Genomic DNA, 17,388 nt, shown 5'->3' with positions numbered 1-17,388 from the left:
TGGGAATAGAGCATTCTAGATGCAGGACACAGTAATCACAATGGTCCGGGTGGGAGCTGGGCTGTCCTGTTGATGGAACATCGATGGAGCCAGTGTACCTAGAGTTTAATGACAAAGGCTTGAAGATGGTTTGAGAGGCGACTGGAGCTGGATTTGGACTGGACTGGACTGCAAAGCAGTTTGAAATCCATATTTCTTTGTTTGGCTCTCATCTTAGAGCACAAATGTGACCTGTTTTTTTTTTATTTTTATTTTTTTAACGTTTTATTTATTTTTGAGATAGGGAGAGACAGAGCATGAACAGGGGAGGGTCAGAGAGAGGGAGACACAGAATCTGAAACAGGCTCCAGGCTCTGAGCTGTCAGCACAGAGCCCGAGGCGGGGCTCGAACTCACGGACCACGAGATCATGATCTGAGCCGAAGTCGGCCGCTTAACCGACTGAGCCACCCAGCCACCCCAAATGTGACCTGTTTTAAGTGATGCTTTAGAAAAATGACTTTGGAGTGAGAGAGGGTAGGGCTTGCCAACAGAGAGACAAGACAGGAGGCCCCCGCTTTATTCTGGACCTGTGGCACTACATGACCAAACTGGAATGAGAAGACAGGGCAGGACAGCGTTGGGAGCTCAAGAGATCAAGCGTGTGTTGACATTTGTCAACATTGTTAACCACATAATGCCTCATTCGGTAAGACATCGTTAGAGAAAATGAGAATTGGAGGTTGGAAGCCCAAGTTTAACCTCTGAAACTGACATTAGAAAACATGACTTCGATGGATATGAGTTATGACTATTTCTTCTCAGACATGTAGCGTGCCCCTCCCTCCACAGGATGCTGACATGACATGTGAAGAAGGAAGACTGTTTATTAGCCGACATAGCACCAAAGCCTGGAATGATCTAGGGGGAGAGGCTGGGGGCATGGTCCCATGCGAAGTTGGTGGAGAGTCTGGTTTCTATTAAATCCAGACCTGCTAGCTATCTCCGCTTGGTCCCTCACAATTAACCAACAGCCATTATGGTAGTCCTGTGTTTTCCAAATGACATCCTTTCTTAAGCTTCCTTTGAAACTATCTGATTCTCAAGAAAAAGCTGGAGCACAGAGGATTATGTGACACAAGACTGTCGAATGGCTCCCTCCTTAGTCTTCCCTAGATGAGAAGGTCTTCATGACCAAACTGCTTGTAAGGGTCATGCAGCTTTGATATCTGTTCTTATTGTCAGGGCATGTTTTAGCTTTCCAAGGAGCTGGGAAGATGTGGTTTCCCTTTCTTATTATTCTACGCATGTCCCTCCCAAAGATGACAGGCAGGACCTGCCGTAGTGGTTGCAAAGCAGAGTGTCCCAGCCCTGCCGTCAAAGCACTTGCAGTAAACTAGAAGGGAAGAAACCAGAGTTTTGCAGAAGGAAATCTTGAACAAGATCAGTGATGTCCAGTAAGGCTACATTCCAGAGGACAGTTGAGCCAGCTCCCTCTAGATCCACGGAGAAGCTTTCTCAGTGACACTGTCGAACACCCCCCTCTTCGGTGTGAAAATGGGGAGGGGAAGTCAAAAGGATGACTGATTTTAGTGCCATTTGACCCCAGCTTTCATTTCTGGAGAGCTGAATTTATGGGTATTTCTCCATGTCCTTTGGATCCATCTTGATGGGAGGTTAGGACCTACCTTAAGCCAGCTCAGAAGTATTTAGTTGTCAAGAGTCCCACCTTCAGAGTAAGTGGCATGGGCTGCTATCGTACTCCCCACGAAAGTCATAACCTCTCCAGAACCCTTGTTTTTTGTGGGTTTTTTTTTTCAGCTTTATGGAGATTTACTAGACAAATTCAGTTGTAAAATATTTAAAGCATATGATGTGATTTGATACACGTACACCACCCGTCCCCCTCTTCGGGTTAGTTAACGCGTCACCTCCCATATGTATGTTCATTCATTTATGCATTCGTTTATTTTTGTGAAAACATTTGAGTTGTACTCTTAGTAAATTTCAGTTGAACAGTACAGCGTTTCTGGAACTTTTCCTGAATCCTAACTGGATGTGTGGTTAAGAGCGAGCAGAGGCTGTGTGGTCAGCCAGCCCCGAGATACAGAGAAGTTAATGGAAGTACCCATCAAACTGAGCTGTGCGACAGGTGGGATTTTGCAGATAGGATGCCTTGTAGACTGTCTGGTACATAGGAAGCAACGAACTATTCCTCTAGGTGGGACAGTATAGGAAAGGGGAGAGGAGGAGAAGGAGACATTCCCCAACCTCTGCTGATCATTATTAACCACTTGGATTAATTACTAAATGTTGAAACATAGATTCTTTCTAAGGCTGCTTATAAAAATTATGTGCGTTTATGAGCATTTGTGTATTTTTTTGAAATTAATACTAACATACATACAGTAGGGTAAATGTGTCAACCATTCTGGCATTAATACATTAAAAAAAAAAAAAGACAAGCTTTTTGGAGGTCTCTACCCTTATGAGAATGGACACAGGCATAAATGGAAACCGAATGGGCTTATACATGCCAACCCAGTGTTGCACTGTGAATCCCTGTACTCTGGTCTCGTGAGATTTGGGCTGTTGAAGTCATTAAGTGTTTATTTCAACAGGCATATTTTTAATTAGCCACATGAATAGATTTCATCAATATGTTATTAACCTCTCTGAAGAGCCGCGAGAATGGCATCCTCTATACCAGTACAGACGGTTGTAGTTGAAGTACTCGGAGGAAAGAGTCGATTCATCTTTGTGTCAGTAGCTTAAACCATTGCACATGGTCAAAGCCATGTTAGTTAATATTGTTTTGGAGCCAAATTTGTCTAGTGTCAGGGAAAGCAAAGGCTAGTTCTTTTTTTTTTTTTTTTTTTTTTTTTTTTTGCTCTGATGTTAGTTTTGGGAGTGTGGATGCTGGCGGGGGTGGGGGGAGGGAGGGAGAAATCTCAGAGGAGGAAAAGGAAGTTCAGAAAGATCTACACATAGGGGGAAACAGAAGGCATGTGGTGGTGGGGGGGTGGAATTGGAAGTGGAAGATGTGGACTGGGTAAAGTGTGGACCTGATGTTGAGTCGTTCTAATTGTTGTAATCTTTGATTTTTGAGGTTTTTTTCCCCCTCTGGCTATGACTGAGTCGGTTCTCTTGGAGGCTGCTTCCAAAAGTAGAATTGAAATAGGCTTCTATCGACTTTGTGAGGTGTGATAGCTTCGCCTTTCCAGTTGTGCTCTTAAATACGTCAGTTTAGGGATGTCAGAGGTCCCCCCGAGGGGGGCAGTGAAGTTTTAAGTGATATTTAGTGATCTGAACCCAGGTTGAAGAAACTGACACCCCCCGGGACCGTAGTTTTTGTACGTAAGGCCCGTGGCTGAGGAGCACGGGCTCTTTCTGAGGCATGGGTGCCCATTCTGTATTGGAGGAATCCTTCCCTGAATTGCTAGCAGTGAGGAGGTCTCCTCCCGAAAGAAAAGTCTCCTGGGCTCTACTTCCTGGAGTGTTTGACGAAGTAGTCAAGACACCCCAAGCCAGGAAAGAGGGGGGAAGAAAAAAGCCAGGCGATCTGAAGACTTTCTGCAGAAAGATTTTTTTTTTTTTTTTTTTAGCTCTTCTTGCTAATTCATCCTTAGCATTACGACTCAGAAAGCCATAGAGACGGACAGGACTTGGAGACTTGCCCTGCCTGGCGGAGGTCAGGCGTCACGGGGAGAACTGGTCTTTGCTCAGTGATGCACCCGTGTGTACCAGAGGCAGGGGGCTCAGGGCACATCTGGAGTGATCCGCTCAGGTGTTCGCTGAATGTGGCCAGCATGTAACTTGGGAACAATGATCTGTGGTCATGGTGCATTCTGCCGTATTCTCCAGAAAGGCAACTTTGCTTTTTTTTTTTTTTTTTTTCCCTCCCAGGAGGGACATTCCATTTATTCTTGGGGCTAATCAAAGCATCCTTTTCCCCATGTTGCTGCCTTTTTTTAATAGAGGGCCGCTGGATAAGAGATGGGGTGTTCACAGTGGACCGACGCTGGGTTTCAACATTTTAACCTGTAAACGTGTAGATGAGAAGCAACCAGAAGTTCGAGTTGTCTGTTAAACCACCTCTGCCTGTGTAGATGCAGGTGACAAAAAGTTCTAGTGGGGCCAAAGGGGTCATTGACGAGGAGCAGCCCGGTGATTTTCTCTCCACCTGCCCTCTGTCTCTCCCGTCCCCATCGAAAGAAACCAACAAACAAGTCAAAACTAAAACGTAGAACTTTTGAGTTAAGCAACTCTCCAAGGTGAAAAAAATCCATGATTTCTCCTGTCTTTAAATATCTTCAGTCACATTTGCAAAAACGCCATTAATATGTCTCTTTGCCAGTTTTAAAGCCTTGTGTAGTCCTCCCATTATTGTCTCGATAAACAGAATACTTATGCCACCTCAGAATTTCAGGCCCAATTGAAGGGCAAAATTATGATAACTATACTCTGTTCGAAAACGACATGACTTCTCTGCTTTGTTCCCTCAAATAACCACATGGAATAATGATAATAATAAACATGTACTACGTGTCTCTCTGTGCCAAAGCTGTTCTTAGCACTTCAAAAGTATTCGTTCCTCTAATCCTCTAAAAATCCTCGAAGGGAAGTGATATTATTATTCCCATTTTACAAATCAGGGACTAGATCTGATTTGTGTCCATATCTGAGAGGTCTGTCCACTTCTTCAGGAGTAAGAAAGGATAAACCAGTCTCTCACTTAACTGCCACAGAATCGAAAAAACTGACTCCTAGCTTCATGGTCTCCTCTCTCCCCAGGCTGTGAGCAGTTGGGGGATATTGATAGTATCTGATTAAATGTGCATCGTGAGCTGGCTTTACGGTTTTTTGGAGGGCGATTACTGTGTGCGTGAATCGGGAAAACCTAAATCCGCTTCTAAATCATATTTGTGTTGTGAATCTAGTTGATGGTAATATTGCTATCAAAAAAAAAAAAAAAGGGGGGGGGCGCCTGGGTGGCGCAGTCGGTTAAGCGTCCGACTTCAGCCAGGTCACGATCTCGCGGTCCGTGAGTTCGAGCCCCGCGTCGGGCTCTGGGCTGATGGCTCGGAGCCTGGAGCCTGTTTCCGATTCTGTGTCTCCCTCTCTCTCTGCCCCTCCCCCGTTCATGCTCTGTCTCTCTCTGTCCCAAAAATAAATAAACGTTGAAAAAAAAATTAAAAAAAAAAAAAAAAAAAAAAGGATGGGAAATGCCAGATTCTTGTTGACATGTATATTTTTGGGTTTTTTCTCCCCAAATGTAAGAGATTTCCCACTCCCTCTGACCATAATAGGGAATCCTGAATATACATTCTTTTTTCAAAAGGTACGTCCACATGTGGGGGCCTGTCTGAGTTGTCTGTTAAGCCATCTCTGCCTGTGTAGATGCAGATGGCAAAAAGTTCTGCTTTGTTTTCTTGGAATTGTGTGCTTTGTAGAGCACAGAGGGTGTTATCAGTGTCAGTATTCTTTTGCCGTAAGAATGTCAGATTTTGTCTCCTCAGCCTGATGGTTGGTCCAGATAGTCCCACTTATTCTCATCGAGAACCCGGGTAAACAATTTTTCTGTCATCTCAAGCCTCTGATTTCTTTTTTGAAAGTCACGACGGCTCTATGTTTTATGTTAATGTTTATGGAGCGGTTGACAATTTAGCACAGTGCCTGGTAAATATTCACTTATTTGATCAGTGAGAAAAATCCCAAGTTAGAGGTACGTTTATTCCTATTTTACAGATTGGGGGTGGGGGGGTGGGGGAAAGCAACCGGAAGTTCAGAGTGCTTATGCCCAGTTAGCAAGCAATAGAACTTCAAGTTAACCTCTGGTCTATTTCATTTTTACGTTGAGCATTTCCCTCCTACATGGTCTCTGTGCCATTCCATTTTATCTTAATTTTTGTCACTTCTTCACAAAATTCCAAGATATTCTCATGCCAGTGGTTTTCCCCCATTAAAGACTTTCTCAGCATTTCCTTATTGCCTAGTCCCTCACTTCTCTGATGCTTGCTTTCTCTCCTTCTCCAACCCCTGGACAGTGGACTCCTGTTTCATATTTGCTATGCTTCCTCAAGCTTTTCGCTTACTCTGAGCTGCGAGGTTTCCTCTTTGGGGGATCCTCATACATGTTGGGCAACCAATCGGTTATTTATTCTTTGGTGCTCTCGTTTGGACAAAATAATTTTTTAAAAACAAGAATGTGATGATGTCTTGACTGAGGTTACAATATTCTTTTGTTGTTGCCAAGGTGAGCGATGGGTTAAAAATTAAAAAGTGAAAATTAAATTGATTTTTGATAACCACAAATATCTTTATCTTTGCCAGTAGTTTGTCCAGCCAGCCTCCTGGGGGGTCCTTTGTTATTCGATTGGTCTTTCCTAAAAAGAGAACGAGAATTTTGGTACTGCCCATGGGGGTTGTCTTTTTATTACTACTTTAAGGCCTTTCTTTAAGCTGTATTGTGTCACATCACTAATCCATTGAATCAGTTTTGGACTCTTAGGTATAAGTGCCGGGGTACGAGTCACTTAGGACAAGGACCTTGTCCTTTCTGGAATCTGCAGTCTCCCTTTTTCTGTTAAGTTTAAAGCCTTTGATAGAATTTAAAAACAGGACCTAGAGGGAGGGTGTTGTAAAAGGCGATTTCTTGACGTATGATTTATACCCTGCATGTGTCCTTTATTATTATTTGGCCATTGAAATCCAAAGTAGGAAATAGGGATGCCTGGGTGGCTCGGTTGGTTAAGTGGTTAAGCATCTGTTTCTCCATCTCAGCTCAGGTCATGATCTCCCGGCTCGTGAGTTCCAGCCCCGCATCAGGCTCTGTGCTGACAGCACGGAGCCTGCTTGGGATTCTCTCTCTCCCTCTCTCTCTGTCCCTCCCTTTCTCTGCCCCTCCCTCTCTCCTCTTCCCCTCTAAATAAAAAAATTAACGTAAAAAATGAGACAGGAAACAACTGCTAACAAAGCATATTATCTTACAGTATCTCCTTTTTCAAAGTGTAAAGTGGGAAACTGTGAGCCTGCGTAGGACATTGGCTCTTGGTCCGTAGCCGCTGAATTGTTAAATTGAGCAGCTAAGTTATGTGACAGGGTTTCTAGGTCTTTGAAACTGGAAAAGGTTGACGCTTAATGTGGGAACAGTATCCAGTCCAGAAGGGGGCGCAGCTGGTTCTTTATCTCTGGCTTCCTCTGTCCTCTGAGGGAGAGGAGTCCCCTTGGGTGGGTAGCTGGGGGCAGCTGTCAGTGTTAGCACATCCGCCTCCCCACGGATGTGAGGCCTTTCCTGTCCTTCCGGAGCTGAGCTGAGCTTAGCGGACGCCTAAGCACATCCTCGGGCTGCATCCTTCTGGTAGCTCACTGGGTCTCTGCTCCCTCCTGTCCCTTCCCGGCTTCTTCCTCCTCAGATCCATCCAGACTTCCCCTGCCAGGAAAGGGATCTAGTCTCATGAAAATGCCTGTCCTCAGCAAGGCCTCCTATGACCTCCCCCCCCCCCCCGCTCCTCACCCTTTGCCCTCACCCTTATTTTCTCTCACAGAACCCCTTTTTTCCCCCTCGTGCTTGGCACAAAGGAATATTTCATACCTGTTTGTGTTCTTGTTTGATCCCTCCCTCCTCCATTTAACCGGAAGCCACCTGAGGGCATCTCCCTCATCACTGTTGGAACCAGAAGGTTGCAGTAAGTCAAGATTGCTTCCCACATTCCACACCTCAACGGAGGGCTCCTTTTGGAGGCGCTGGGTCTGTATTTTTAAACCACAAAATGTACTTATTTGGTCACACTCCAATGTTTTCCATCAGATTAAACGCCAAAAAGAATACGTTTCTTCCTTCATATCCAGCGCTGTGAAATTCTTGTTGTGTGTTGAAGAATTATTCTAGATTTTTGTCCTTGTCACTCTGAACTGAGAAATAAGAGGACTGTGTGGGCCCAGTGTGTTGGTCCAGATAAAGGGTGACAATGCTTCTGTTTTCCTTTTTTTCTTTTTTTTAAATGCTTTCCCAGTGCAGGAGTTTTCACTGTGCCTTGGGTTTGCCTAAGGTGCTCAGGAAATGGGGAGAAGAGAGAAAAGGCCTCCAAACCGGTTAGTCCAGTTACGGCACTTAAGTGGCTTAAGTCGCTTTGATATTAGTTTAACCAGGTTAGGAAGTTAGTAAGGCAGGCGGGCTTTTGTGGGTAAATCACCCCTCCCCCCACCTTTAACTGTTCACTCTGTCTACGGGGCACTGTAAATGGTGGCTTTTGTCTTCCCGTGCACGGAAGGCATGGGGGCCCTGGGAGGCCAAGGTCTACCTCGGAGGGACCCAATTCTGCCTTTGCTTCCAGCTGAGATTTCCTCACAGGGTTTCAATAAAGCCTTGCAGTGACTGACTTGCTCCCGGGTCACTTCCCACTTCTGGTGTCCTCGGCTACAGGGGGAGGGGGTTCCGGCGAGTCCTCAGCGTGGCCCCAGGTCCGAGTTCCTTGCCTTCACTTAGGCCACAGACATTCCTCGCCTGATAAACAAGTGTTGACTGGCTGATAGCGTGTGACTCACGGCAGGGATGCTGGTGTGGCTCCTGCTGTCCCAGAGCGTACCTGCAACTTTTAGTGCACGGTGTTGGGGAGAGGGGGGCATTATGTTTGTTTCCATCCTTGTAGGTAGGCACGAGCAAAGGAACTGTGGCCTCTGAGAATTTGGAAGTGGGAGAGGAACAGGGCCATGGGTGTGATTTCTTTGAGGGGAAGGGGACATAAGCACCAGCCAAGCAGGTCTTTGGGAGCAGGAGATGAGAGGTCAAAGAAAAAGTATGTGCAGGTGTGTGTGGGGAGGGCCCAAGACACCACCTTAAATATCATGGCCAGCTAAAGACAAAAGAAGATGTTGAGGGGGGCAGTTAGGGGGCCTCTGCAGGGCCTAGGGCAGTCAGCAAAGGCTCAGTTGTTATGCAGATTGAAGTCCCCACCTTCTCCATTGAGAAGAGTTTCCAGTCCTTATTTCCTTTATAAATGCAAACGTCCCTGACAGAAGGGTACCTTCTTGGCTTTCAGAGCTTCTCCTAGGTGGGCTGATGGGTAAAAATAACCAGCTCAAGATAATCCTTGTGCCCGAGGCATGTTTGGGGCTAATTCTGTTCCCCTTCAAGTAAAAGAACACTGTAGCCTCAAAAAGTGAAATAAATGCCCTGTTGAGAAAGGTGAGAAGGGAGGGAGAGCTGCCCTGCTCCCTACGGGGCAGGGTATGCAGGGCCTGTGGACCCAGAAACGAGATTTGGATTTGAGATCAATACCTGAGTGTATGGAATGAGTTGATTACATTGGACAAGGGCTCTTGCTGATGCCAGGGGACCATATTGGAGAGGAGGCAGGTGGCTTGGGGAGATTCAACAGAAAGTATCCAAATGAGCGACGGAAGAACCTACCACCATGACCCTGGACTGGGTGGGGAAGGGCAGGTCACTCTGAGATCCAGCCTGAACTTAACGACGGACAGGATTCCTGGATTGTGGGATTTTACTTATCTGAACTTTTATCTTGCCCGTCGATTTCTCTTCTCCCTGGATCTCCACGAGAATATGAATGTGAACTATTCTACTGCCTTTCTGTGTGCCTCTGTTCTTCATGCCAGTGCCTAGAACATGGCTGCTAATTCGGTGCTCAGTGTCAGTTGACTGAGCCAAGGAAGGCATCTGTCCGTGTCCCAGTTCTAGATAATAAGTCAGTGCGGCTGCAGTCCCTAAGACAGTCTTTCAGAAGGCAACACCCTTCTGTAGGGGGAGGAAAATCAGGGCCAAGCCACAGGTTCTGGGACTTCTTTTAGGAATGGGAAGCTGAACCCTAACATCGGGCTAACATTAGGCCCCGGGCACAGCCCATCTGGTGCCACCCCTTCACACACGCCTCTGTGTTCCCATAGTAACGTGCTCTCACCCCGACTCCCCCTTCGCATTTGGTACCGTCCTTGAATTTTTAGGCGTCTGTTTCCCCAGCACACCACATGCTGTGTTTGCGTATCTCTTGCACAGTGGTGTGGCTGGCACTTGCCTGGCGCTTAGTGTGTGTTGATTCAGTCATGCATCATCCATCATCCTCAGTCATCAAGATGGCTGCAGTCGAGCACCTATGATGGATTTCTGCAATGGCGACTCTAGGTCGCCTTGTAAGGTATCGGGCTGGGAAGGAATCTCCCCATTCTGCTCATGAAGAAGCTGAGGTCTAGGAGGACTGGTTCACAAAGTCTTTTGTGCATTGGGATAGTCATCAGAGAGGTTAAAGACAAAAGTTCTGATGCCTGGGTCACAAGGGCGGAGAGTTGGTTTTTGGTGATACGAGATCCTGCCTGGGAGTGAGGGAGTCTGCACGTACCTTTCGGATCCCTAGGTGTTGCCAATGTTGAGCAAAGTTCAAGAGTTGCTGGCCGGTGTCAAGGCTTCTCAAAGGTTCACAGACCTACAGATCACCAGGGGATCTAAATAAAATGTGGACTCTGATGCAGCAGATCTGGGGCAAGACCTGAGTCACGTCTCTCCTTTTGTTTTTTAAGCTTATTTATTTGGAGAGAGCGAGCACGCAGGGTAGGGGCAGAGAGAGAGAAAGAGAGAGAGAGAGAGAGGGACATGGAGAGAATCCCAAGCAGGTACAGCACTGTCAGCACAGAGCCTGCTGCGGGGCTTGATCTCGCAAACTGTGAGATCATGACCTGAGCCCAGATCAAGACTCAGATGCTTAACCAGCTGAGCCACTGGGGGGGCCTCCTGAGTTGGCATCTCCAACAAGCTCCTGGGCAGGCTGAAACTGCAGACCACTCTTGCTCTGCCTGGCTCTGGGTGTCCAGGAACTTCTGAACCAAATGCAGGAAGAGAGAGGGTGGCGGTGCGGGAGGGAAGGCCGGGTGCGTTCCGGCTAAAATACCTGGTGCCAAGAGACACGCTTTGTGCCGTGAACTTGGAAAGCAAAACGGTGGTTGGCTCCAGGGCTCCCAAACCGACCGGGTCTGGTCACTCACCACTGGCAAAATCCCGAGGCAGAGAGGAAATAAGAAAGGGATTTATTTCAATGAGCCTAACACCAGAAAGACAGGAGACTCATGTCTCAAAGACTGGCTCCAAAGTGCTGAAAATACTTCCAGCCTATATAAGGAAAATGTGGGGCAAAGGTCAGTGGGTACCTGCAGGTGGGCAGTGAAGGTCAAATCGATCCTGGTCTTGGAGTCAGTCACGCGGGGTCAGGGCAGTCCCTGTTGCTTGAGGAGGGCGTTTCAGTCCCCACAGGATCCTTTGCCCGCTGGGTCTGTTGCCTGAGCAAAGAGATAAGCTGGAAAGAGTTTCATCGATTAGAAAGGACAGACTGAGGTCAAAGCGGAGGTGGCTGAAATCCTCGTTGACTCTTTCCTCTCCATTTTAGCAGATTTGTCTCTGGATCACACAGCCCCAGGCCCCTCCATGGGGATGACCATAAGCACCCTCGCTCCTCCGTCACCCACGCCAGCCTGTTACTTAGCGCTTGTGGAGCCATGATGGAAGGTCTCGGTTTTTCCGGCGCTTGATGTGGGCCCCTTGAGGGCGGGGCTACTGTCAAACCACCCCCCTCTGCCCAGCGTTTGCCACCGCGTCCCCCACCTCGTAGAGGCAGAGGCTCTAGGATGTCACGGGGCGGGGCCCTGAGTCACAAATGTCAAGATTAGTAGTGAAGAGTCTGGAATAGTGGCTGAGGGCATTGCCTCTGACAGTAGAGACCTCCCAGTGCCCCAAACTATGCCTCTTGGGCATAAGGATTATTTTAGGCTGATTGTTTGAAGAAACTACAGACATAAGAAACGCTCTGTAAACTGAGCAGAAGTTGCCATTTTGTAAGCGACATTTACATCCGCAAGGGAAATCTCCATTTGTGGGGGTGTCTCCCTCTCCACACCAGGAACATTGGTCTGGGTGACCAGACCTCTAGCAACTTGTCATGGAGAGGGCCAAGACTTCAATCTGCATCACGACCGTATCTTTTTTTATTTCTGAGCTTCTCGTAACTTCGCATGACTGCCCTTCTCCCGCCCCCATCACCCCCTCAACATCTTGTACCTTTAGCTAGAGACACTATTTACAAAGTGGTGTCTTGGGCCCTTTTGGGGAGTTAGTCACTTTTCCTGGGTAACTCCCATATATACGGAAGGTATACACGTAATTAAATGTCTGTTTTTCTCCTGTTAATCTTTTATTACAACGGTGATGGGGTTTTGGAAAGGTGCTGGGGTCCGGAGCCTGTGGCCAAGAAAGAATTCTTGAGAGTTTGGTGCAAAAAGGTCATTTTATTAAAGTGCAGGGACAGGACCCGTGGGCAGAAAGAGCTGCCCTGGGGTTGTGAGGAGTGACTGATTATATACTCCGCAGTTGGAGGAGATCAAGTCCAGAGGAAGTTCCTAAAGGGATTTTCATATGTTAAATTCAGAAGATGAATAAGATACTGGAGGCCTAGCTATTGTCAAGCTAAGGTTGTTTTTCCTCTAATAAGGCATTAATATTATGACAGTAGGGGGTTTCTGGAGAAACCTTTTACTCTCTATTTGCCTCAAGTATTTGTCGATGGGCTGCAGGTTATAAAGAAATTATTTCTTACCTGCCATTCTTTTTTTTTTTAATTTTAATTTTTTGTTGTTTTAAATTTACATCCAAATTAATTAGCCTATAGTGCAACAATGATTTCAGGAGTAGATTCCTTAGTGCCCCTTCCCCATTTAGCCCATCCCCCCTCCCACCACCCCTCCCGTAACCCTCAGTTTGTTCTCCATATTTATGAGTCTCTTCTGTTTTGTCCCCCTCCCTGTATTTATATTATTTTTGTTTCCCTTCCCTTATGTTCATCTGTTTTGTCTCTTAAAGTCCTCATATGAGTGAAGTCCTATGATAGTTGTCTTTCACTGACTAACTTCACTTGACATAATACCCTCCAGTTCCATCCACATAGTTGCAAATGGCAAGATTTCATTCTTTTTGATTGCCGAGTAATACTCCATTGTACATATATGCCACATCTTCTTTATCCATTCATCCGTCGATTGCCATTTGGGCTCTTTCCATACTTTGGCCATTGTCGATAGTGCTGCTATAAACATGGGGGTGCAAGTGTCCCTTCGAAACAGCACACCTGTATCCCTTGGATAAATGCCTACTAGTGCAATGGCTGGGTCATAGGGTAGTTCTATTTTTAGTTTTTTGAGGAACCTCCGTACTGTTTTCCAGAGTGGCTGCACCAGCTTGCATTGCCACCAACAATGCAAAAGAGATCCTCTCTCTCCGCATCCTTACCAACATATGTTATTGCCTGAGTTGTTAATGTTAGCCATTCTGACAGGTGTGAGGTGGTATCTCGTGTTGGTTTTGATTTGTATTTCCCTGATGATGAGTGATGTTGAGCATTTTTTCATGTGTCGGTTGGCCATCGGGATGTCTTCCTTGGAGAAGTGTCTATTCATGTCTTTGGCCCATTTCTTCACTGGATTATTTGTTTTTGTGTGTTGAGTTTGATAAGTTCTTTATAGATTTTGGGTACTAACCTTTTATCTGATACATCGTTTGCAAATATCTTCTCCCATTCCGAAGGTTGCCTTTTAGTTTTGCTGATTGTTTCCTTCACCGTGCAGAAGGTTTTTATTTTGATAAGGTCCCAATAGTTCATTTTTGCTTTTGTTTCCCTTGCCTCCGGAGACATGTTGAGTATTTACCTGCCATTTCCTTCTTGCCTTTGTTCCCCACATCACTATGGAGGGGTGGGTGATGTTAGGGCTCCAGGAAACTGAGTCTATAGGTTTCTGGAGACGAGGCTACTGATAAAGTTGCCTTTTTCTCATAATTTACTAAGATATTTGTAAACACATGGAGACTCATGTCCTTCATGACTGTGATCTGTATCATTTAACCATTTGTTTTCTTTCCTTTCCTTTATTCTTGGACAGCTGGGAGTGTCTGAGGAATATCACACATATCCCACCTAGGGTCGGGGAAGAGGGGATTGTTAGCGTTTGCTTTGCCCTCAGATTGCCTTATGCTCTCTCATCAATGGGGTCTGACCCACGAACCTAGAAAAGTAACAGGAAAATTATTTTTCTGTCCCTATAAGGCCAGTGTTGGCTTTCCTACTTAAGTGCCTTAGCCTCAGCTTCGTCCTCTCTAAAATGGGGGTAATAGGGACGCCTGGGTGGCGCAGTCGGTTAAGCGTCCGACTTCAGCCAGGTCACGATCTCGCGGTCCGTGAGTTCGAGCCCCGCGTCGGGCTCTGGGCTGATGGCTCGGAGCCTGGAGCCTGTTTCCGATTCTGTGTCTCCCTCTCTCTCTGCCCCTCCCCCGTTCATACTCTGTCTCTCTCTGTCCCAAAAATAAATAAACGTTGAAAAAAAAAAAAATTAAAATGGGGGTAATAACATTGTAACTGCTAATGGTACATATAAAATAGATAAGTCATGTCAGCTGCTTAGTACAGTGCCCACACACAGGAAGTAGCCAAGAAAGTTACTGAAAATCACCATGTAAAAAAAGAGATGCATGGAATCATTAATGTTTTCTGTGTGTTTGGTTTTTAGTCAGGTCTAATAAGGACCAGAAAAAATGAATTCCTCATCTCCCCGTTACCTCAGCTGCTGGCCCAGGAACATAACTACAGTGCACCTGCAGGGCATCATCCTCACGTACTGTACAAAAGGACGGCCGAGGAGAAGGTCCAGCGTAGCCATGGCTACCTAGGCTCCAGTGGGCATCATCCTGGTCACCCCCCAACTCACATGCCCCACACATCTCGGAGTCAAGAAAGAGAGCATCACCACCCAAGGTTGCAAAAGCAGCATTTTTGTGGACGACGCAAGAAATGTATGTAAGGAAACTTTTTCTTACTCTGTTCTTATGTGGGCCCTCCGTAGTCTTTCTTGAGTGCCATTGGGTATGTTGATTTTGCAGGTTAAAATGGGGCTACCCTAAGCATCCCCTGAAATTAGTCTTAGAGGTGGACCAGTATTCATCTGTGTCAGGCAAAAGCTGGGTGATCAGTTCTTAATTCTTCTAGATTAAACTAGGAAAGATTTTTGTTTTTTTAAGTTGAGTTTGAGAGAGAGAGAGTATAAGTGAGGGAGGGACAGACGGAGAACAGAGAGAGAGAATCCCAAGCAGGTTCTGCACTGCCAGTGAGGAGCCTGATGCAGGGCTTGAACCCATGAGCCGTGAGATCATGACCTGAGCCGAAATCAAGAGTTGGACGTTCAATTGACTGAGCCACCCAGGTGCCCCACTAGGAAAGATTTTGATAAGTTTTTGTTTGTTTTTGTTTAGCGTCTCCTACTTTTTAGTTATGGGTTCCCATATCATCTTAGTTTCTATGCTCATGAGAAAAGTAGCCAGTCTTCCAGTGATGATGTGGTTGGGTGTTTGTTCTTTTTGAGCTCTTGAAACATAGCTTCACGAAATATGAGAACATTGGCACCTCAGTAGATGTGACGGTGAGATACAGCGACCCTTGGGCATGGTTTGTGACCTGGGCACAACTTTTTGCATTTTGTAGACAAGCGGTGTCTAATAGAAATACAATGTCAGCCCCAAAAGTAGTTTTAAATGTCCTAATGCCATGTTTAAAAAAAAAATTGAAGATTGGTGGATGAATTTTACTAATGTATCTTATTTAACCCAATATATTACAAAATATCTCAACATGTAATCAATATTAAGTTATTATCTGGTAATTTACATGATGTTTTGGAACTCTAGTATTTAACCCTTAGAGCACAATTTCAATCTAGACAATAAGTTTTCCTCAGACATACTTAATCTGTATTTGGATTTCATAACATTTAAGGTTGGAAAAGTAGAGTTATATATTCAAGTTGTTCCAAACATACTTGTTTCTCCAGAACTGAATCAAGTGTTGCTTTCTCAATTTAAATTGAAATTAATTCAAATTCAAATTAAAAATTCAGTTTCTCCAGTGGCATCAGACACTTTTCCAAGGCTCAGTAGCCACAAGTTGCAGAGGAGTACTGAGTTGGATAGAGAAGTTGGATAGAAGTTGGATGGTTCCACCCAGGGAGAAGAGGAACTAGTAACCCTGAGCTATTGATGGGGAGCAACAGTGAAATATCGTGTCTCTACCATTTTAGTTGGTCTTTGGGGTTTGGGGTATTAACAGAAATATCCTCTTTAGGGAACACCTATTTGGAATGGATTTGAAATAATAGTGGTATTCCTCATAGTGGTGATATTCGTAGTGACACTGATACGTGTTTGATAGATATCAAAGCTAATTTTTAGAGCAGGCTTAGGACTGGTATTATGGGTATTATGTTCTTTTCATTGATGAGGAAACTGAGACTCAGGGTCACTTATCAAAGTGCCTGACCTGAGGTTTTATATCTAATTCTAAATAATTTGATCTTTTCATTCCATGGAGAGCTATTATGACCATTATAATGACGGTACCACTTGTTAAAGTATGAAAGTAACTCCGTACTAGTATTACATTTTTAAATGTCCTGTTCCCTCCCAGCAACCCTTGGACTTGTCACTCTCCATTAACTAAAGGGATCATGTCTGCCCCACATCCTGAGACTTCCAGGTCTCTTCTCAAAGGCCATGGCCACCATAAAGGCGGTACCTGCACTTTACCTGTTGCAAACTAGTTGATATCATTTTAAATTTCACCTCTGACTATGCTATTTCCCCAGTAAGTAACTCGATATTAGGTCAAGGAGTCCTTATTGACCCCTGAAAGTTTGTATTGATGAGACGGGGGTATTAGACGCGGATAATGTCCTGTTGGACATATATTTCTAAATTTTATTTAGAAGGTATATGAGGTGTTAGGAATTCAGATGCAAAGGATAATGTCTACTTCTGCAGTGTTTTGTTAGTAAAATAAAATGAGCATTATCTGTTTTTAAAGACTCTTTTGATAAAATTGATTTTTCTTGATCTGTACCAACTAGATTTGTAGCTTGTTTGGTTGTGTATTTTTTTTTTAACTCATTGAGTATTTTTGACTTATTGAGTCCATCCATCCACCAACTTCTACTGAATGAACCTTTCTTCGCAAACTAAGGGCAGAGCCCCGGGACAAGCACCAAAGACATTATTTATCAGATCAGTCAAGTGTTGGTTACCTAGACTCTCTCCTCCCCTTGTTGAGATTTTTGTCTATCTCATGCAGATGTTCTCTACTGATAATCCCTTCCAAATGCTCTTCTGTTCATTGTAGATGCCCCTAAGCCTCCCACGGAGGACACCTATCTCAGGTTTGATGAATACGGGAGTACAGGGCGACCCAGAAGATCAGCTGGAAAGTCACAAAAGGGCCTAAATGTGGAAACCCTTGTAGTAGCAGACAAGAAAATGGTGGAAAAACATGGCAAGGCAAATGTCACCACGTACATTCTCACAGTCATGAACATGGTAAGG

The 17,388-nt window shown here is 45.2% G+C and overlaps 1 protein-coding gene across 1 annotated transcript in view; it reads left to right on the top strand.

The window, feature by feature from the left end:
- The window catches only part of ADAMTS18 (ADAM metallopeptidase with thrombospondin type 1 motif 18), a 141,915-nt gene that overhangs the window by 49,180 nt on the left and 75,347 nt on the right, over window positions 1–17,388 (top strand). The window contains exons 4-5 of the mRNA XM_045440120.1: window positions 14,535–14,817; window positions 17,189–17,382. Of these exons, the coding sequence (XP_045296076.1) occupies window positions 14,535–14,817; window positions 17,189–17,382 (477 nt within the window). The remainder of the gene's footprint in view (window positions 1–14,534; window positions 14,818–17,188; window positions 17,383–17,388) is intronic.

This window comes from Leopardus geoffroyi, chromosome E2 (genome assembly GCF_018350155.1).
Source record: "Leopardus geoffroyi isolate Oge1 chromosome E2, O.geoffroyi_Oge1_pat1.0, whole genome shotgun sequence".
NCBI classification, from domain to species: domain Eukaryota; kingdom Metazoa; phylum Chordata; class Mammalia; order Carnivora; family Felidae; genus Leopardus; species Leopardus geoffroyi.
The sequence above is the reverse complement of the archived record's forward strand: the minus strand, read 5'-3'. Positions and strand labels throughout refer to the sequence as shown.